Source organism: Scylla paramamosain, chromosome 22 (genome assembly GCF_035594125.1).
Source record: "Scylla paramamosain isolate STU-SP2022 chromosome 22, ASM3559412v1, whole genome shotgun sequence".
Lineage (NCBI taxonomy): Eukaryota > Metazoa > Arthropoda > Malacostraca > Decapoda > Portunidae > Scylla > Scylla paramamosain.
This window is the reverse complement of record NC_087172.1, coordinates 11,897,430-11,902,429: the sequence shown is the minus strand read 5'-3', so window position 1 is coordinate 11,902,429 and position 5,000 is coordinate 11,897,430. Positions and strand designations below refer to the sequence as shown.

General features: G+C 50.0%; 3 protein-coding genes and 1 long non-coding RNA gene across 7 annotated transcripts in view; 2 read left to right on the top strand and 2 right to left on the bottom strand.

The window, feature by feature from the left end:
* Positions 1-275, top strand: part of LOC135111561 (uncharacterized) — a 2,499-nt gene extending 2,224 nt beyond the window's left edge. The window contains exon 4 of the mRNA XM_064024992.1: positions 1-275. This exon is cut by the window's left edge and continues 331 nt beyond it. The gene's annotated coding sequence lies outside the window, so the exon portion shown is untranslated.
* The window catches only part of LOC135111563 (uncharacterized), an 11,975-nt gene extending 10,413 nt beyond the window's left edge, over positions 1-1,562 (bottom strand). For 2 of the 3 annotated variants that reach the window (XR_010273799.1, XR_010273800.1), the window contains exon 1: positions 1,421-1,562. This is a non-coding gene — a long non-coding RNA (uncharacterized LOC135111563). The remainder of the gene's footprint in view (positions 1-1,420) is intronic. The other variant, XR_010273798.1, reaches the window with a different exon arrangement.
* Positions 622-2,520, top strand: LOC135111558 (uncharacterized). The gene is made up of 4 exons (XM_064024988.1): positions 622-1,196; positions 1,428-1,626; positions 1,748-1,920; positions 2,150-2,520. Exons 1-4 carry the CDS (start codon positions 1,072-1,074, stop codon positions 2,325-2,327), a joined length of 675 nt encoding a protein of 224 aa, XP_063881058.1. The 5' UTR covers positions 622-1,071; the 3' UTR covers positions 2,328-2,520.
* A 235-nt stretch (positions 2,521-2,755) lies between these two features.
* Positions 2,756-5,000, bottom strand: part of LOC135111556 (uncharacterized) — a 4,453-nt gene continuing 2,208 nt past the window's right edge. The window contains exons 2-5 of one of the 2 annotated variants that reach the window (XM_064024985.1): positions 4,441-4,688; positions 4,098-4,215; positions 3,578-3,662; positions 2,756-3,274 (exon numbers count right to left, since the gene is read on the bottom strand). In XM_064024985.1, the coding sequence (XP_063881055.1) occupies positions 2,814-3,274; positions 3,578-3,662; positions 4,098-4,215; positions 4,441-4,583 (807 nt within the window). In that variant the 5' untranslated portion in view covers positions 4,584-4,688 and the 3' untranslated portion in view covers positions 2,756-2,813. Of the gene's footprint in view, positions 3,275-3,577; positions 3,663-4,097; positions 4,216-4,440 lie in introns of both variants that reach the window. The other variant, XM_064024984.1, reaches the window with a different exon arrangement.

Genomic DNA, 5,000 nt, shown 5'->3' with positions numbered 1-5,000 from the left:
CAACACCAATGCTACACACACACATATCACACACGCTACACACGCAACACCCACACAACACCCACACGACACCTACGTAAGAATCAAGTGACACCCATACAACACTCACGTAGTAACAGTGCAACACTCACACAACACTCAGGCTAAACACACAACGTCCACCCTACACACAGAACATTCACACAGCACCCATACAATTCACGCCACAGACGCAATACTCACGTAACACATTGTAGTAATGGTTCTGCCAGTTTAAATACAGAATAAAAAACAAAGCAGGTTATTTCCGTCCCTTTCTGCGCCTTCTACGTGAGTCCTGCCGTTCCGCGCCGTCGGGTTCTCTGATTCTCGCTGTCGTCACGTACGGAGGTGATAACGGAGCGCTGTGATGTCCCGCTACGCAGGTTAAAGGCAGCAGGGTGTGTAAGGCAGCTTAGTGTAACTGCCGCGAAGTTTGCTAGGTCTTTACCATTTCATTATCACCTCCCCTCCACACACAATTTTCTCTTCCATTGTCATCATAACGTAATTTAGTTTCCCCTCCTTCCCTCCCTCCCTCCCTTCCTTCTTTCCTCTCCCATCACTCTCACACCAGCTCGTCACGCCCAACCTCCCACACACTGGCAGTCTACATCTAGTTGTGGCGACGCACGCACACTCACATGTTCGTCAGTAGAGCTTTTGACTCCAGGAGCAGCGTGATTAGCGAACAATAAGAGAAAAAAACACACACGCACACAGAGCCACTTTATGAGCTATACTGAATACGAGAATCATTGCTGTCCTGAAGAGACGAAAAGAAAATTGAAGTTTTTACTGTTAAGTGCTGTATTTACCGTATTTCTGTGAGCGTGGCGCAGCGCCCGATGGTATCTTGCCACAGAGCGCTGTGAGGCCCACGGAGACTGTGTGTGTGTGTGTGTGTGTGTGTGTGTGTGTGTGTGTGTGTGTGTGTGTGTGTGTCCGCGCGCAACGTCTTCACTTGCTTGTATAACGTGTATACAACTCAACGGAGGAAGTCCAGCAGAGGAAGGAGGAACCGCCTGACGGAGAAACAACTAGCTATTCAGAATGGAGGAAATTGATTCTTTGCCTGAGGAAGACGTGGTGCTTCCCTTCGCGGAGGTGACGCAGATATTTGTGGATCGGGTGACTGACGCCCTTCAGCCTCCCGCCGAGCCCCAGATGCAACCCAGGTGAGGCGACAGGCAACACCAAAGTTGTACGTAAAAGACACCTTCACATCCTTTCTTTTCTATTCTAGTTTTACATGTACACGCATCTCAATCACAGTTTCATGAAAGAAAGCACAATTGTCCTTGATTCTCTATTTCACTTTACGCGTATTCAATGTTTTTTTTTTTTTTTCCCCACAGGCTCAGGCCTTATGTTAGTCCTCCGTGAGTCCCATTATTCTCACCTCACAGGTTCTTCTTCGGTGGCTACGCAGGTTGCAATGATGCCTTCTCGGTGTTCGGGTTCCTGGCCTTCCTGCTGGCGCTGTTTGACCTCATTATGGAGCTGCAGAATAACATGAACATGACCAGATCGGTGAGGGATGTCAGTGCCTGGGAGGGACGTGCCTCGGAGTTCCTCGCTGAACACTTGCTGCCCATCAGCAGCCAGGTAATGTGTTCTTATCACAGGCTGCCTCTGAATGGCGTGGCAGCCAGTGAAGGTCCGGGCAGTGTCATTGCCGCTGTTATCATATAATTTCAGTTAACTTCTTTTTTTATCTTATCTCCAGGAAAATGGGGAGGAACCCCAGCAGGCGGCGGCGGCGTGCTACAGCATGCTGCGAGGCTTTCTGCACGGCATGACGACCACTGACGCCGTCTGCGCCGAGAAGTTTGTATGTGAAGGAGCAGACGCGGCGGCAGCCACAGGTGCCTTCGGCCAGGTGATCGCCAAAGTCGTCAGGTTAGTTGAATTGTAGGATTGCAATGCAATCAGACATCACTGTCAATGAAACGTGGAGGAAATAACTGTTTTCTGATGTTCATGTTAATATCGTTCCGCAGTGATTTTTATAGGATACTGCATTGTTTATACCATCATCATCATCTTCGTCTTCTTCTTCTTCTTCTTCTTCTTCTTCTTCTTCTTCTTCTTCTTGTGTAAGATAACCTCTCATGGTCACCACCGACAGTCGGAACGCTGGCGGTTGGCTGGCGCGGGGGCGTGAGGCTCAGTACGAGGGCGTGAGCGAAGCGGGACTGGCCGGGGCGCGGGGCGAGTCCTGTGCCGAGAAGTACCCGGCGTGCCTGGAGTACCCGTCCTTCTACAGCCACCCCGGCATGGACGACCCCTGGCCCGACGACTACTGAGACCAGTACCTCCACCCTGTCGACAGGACCTTCAGCTATGGGTGCCTCCTCCACACCACCACAGCACCGCAGACTGAAACCCCACAGCCCTCATGCTGGTCTATTGTCGTAACTCTGTGACCTCATGTCCCTCCAGTCTTACGGCCCATCAATGACCCGCCGAGTGTACCAAATAAAATCGTGGCGCCTCCAAGTCTTCTTTATTTTCCCACAAAGTCCTCAACAATATCAGTAAAGTAAGTGATAAAAGTGCGGGGACCCAGGAAACACACACACACACACACACACACACACAGTTTGTTAACTGCCTAAATAATAAACCGTTTATTATCATTATTATTATTATTATTATTATTATTATTATTATTATTATTATTATTATTATTACACACACATACACACAATTAAAGACAGTAGTTGTAGTAATAATAACAACAATAAGAAAACAATATATTCAATTTCCCTTGAGTTATCTCAAGAGCATCGTCAGGCATTGCTTGAGAGGAGGGCGTGGGCGTGCGTGCCGAAGTAGTGGCGCGCCCATGCCCTCGCTGGACTGCTGCACTCCCCCATTGAACCTTGACCCCACAGCCTGCCCGGGCCACGCACAGCCTCTAACAGCGCCGTCACCATCCCTACTGACAACTCCTTGCGCAGGGCCTTCAGTTCCTCCTGCTGCTGGCTCCCGGTGTCCCTTGGGTGCCTGCCATTGCCACGCAACGCTCGGAGGAAAAAACCCAATATCTCAGGGGCCTCGGGAACCACATCTGGCAATCCTGGAGTCGCCGCGCTGAAGGATCTCTGGTTTATGACAACACCATTGATGATTTGGCCGAGGAAGGTGTCCGCCATGGACCCCTGGGCGAGGGCGACCACCGTCATCACGAGGGAGAGCGAGTAGATCATGAAGGTGAGGAAGTTGAACACACCCAACGCTTGGCTGCCTCCTGCGGGGGGAAGAGAGAGAGAGAGAGAGAGAGAGAGAGAGAGAGAGAGAGAGAGAGAGAGAGAGAGAGAGAGAGAGAGAGAGAAGAATGAAGGAGCGCAAGTACGGGGAGTCGAGTCGAGTGGAAGGAGATAGGTGGGGTGGGAGGGAGGGAGGGAGGGAGGATTATCAGTAATAGCTAGGGACGCAATCGTCAACACAACAGGCACCTCTTGCAAAGATACTGAACTCACGATATCAAACCATACTTCTGAGACTTAAAAGACAACTCAGAGCACCGCACGCTTCTCGATGCCAGACCCACCGCAGTCATCATTGCCTCCCACACCACGACCGCTGGACGCCACCGGTACTGGCCTGCCTCTCTCTTCGTGGTCGAGTGGCACTGCCTGGAGATTTTGGGGACGCAGGTGTTAAGGCGCCAGATACAAAAGTAATCAGTGGACACATCTTGACCGCCAATTCAATAGACAAATTTATGGATGTGATTAAACAAATTTATGGATGAGGATGATAGGTATGTTTTATAAAGAGACGGCCACGTGTGGAGCTGATGGCTTCCTGCAGCTGCTTCCTTTAATGATTTGTGTTCTTATGTTCCAACCAAAGTTCTACTTCTACGTGTCTCTCTTAGTTTATAGATTTCTCACAGCTCAAGCACAATTTTCATCTATAGTTTTGCAGATTTAAACACCACTATTGCCAAACTTGAGGTCAAATGTGGCAAGAAACTGAATCAGAGAATACCGTAAAGATCACACCAATATAGCAATGCTGTCCAGACTACTTGGCAGCGTCACGACAACTTTGAGACGAAGAAATACCTGGTGAGGGTGCGGGGCGCGAGGCAGATTTGTGGTGTCCTGCAGGTGAAGGCTGAGGCGGTGCAGGGACAAGGCTTCAACCTCCACGTCCCTCTTAACGCTCTCCGCTGCCCGCTTCCTACAGCAGGAGCACAGTGGGCAGAAACAAAATACTCCATCATACAATCATGGCGGCATTACACGAACCAACTCCAATAGAATTTAATGTCATGGCAGACAGACACATTTATGTATCCAAAACCAGACTGTAACGTTGTTCTCCTCCTTATGTTACGTTCAATATACTAAAGCTCATGCATCGTTGGTAGGAAGCAAATACAAACAGTGAATCAAAGTACCACACCTGAGTCTCCTGGCGTGATGCAGGAAGCGGCGGAGGGACACCAGGGAAGCACCGAGCGACGTGACATCCAAGGACGGAAATTCTCGGTCGTTCCATTCCAACTCAATTTCATCCACTTTCACTTCGTCTTTATTCCTTTTCATTTCATCTTTCGCTATTTCTACTACTTTAGCCTTCTCTGCCTCTTCTCTCACGTCTTCCTTCTCTCCCAAATCTGTTGCTTCCTCCCCCGTCTTGATTAGGTAAGGCTGTTCAGAGAGGTTTAGGTCATCTACCACGGAAGACGGCTTACTTACGCTATGTCCTCGGCGGATAAAGGCTACACAGGGAACAGCCACGGCGGAAAGGACCACAGCTAGGAGGAGGAACCTGATCATGGTAGGGCTTGGGGAAAGGGTGGCCGTCAGTGCTACTCGTGATTCATTACGGAGACGCAACTTCCCATTTCAGTCTCTCAGCTCCTCCACACTGTCTGAGGGGTGAGAAACGCCGTCACCTCTCTCCCTTCCCTCCCTCTGCGTTCGCCTCTCATCTCTCGGGACGCCTGCACCTCATGCCTC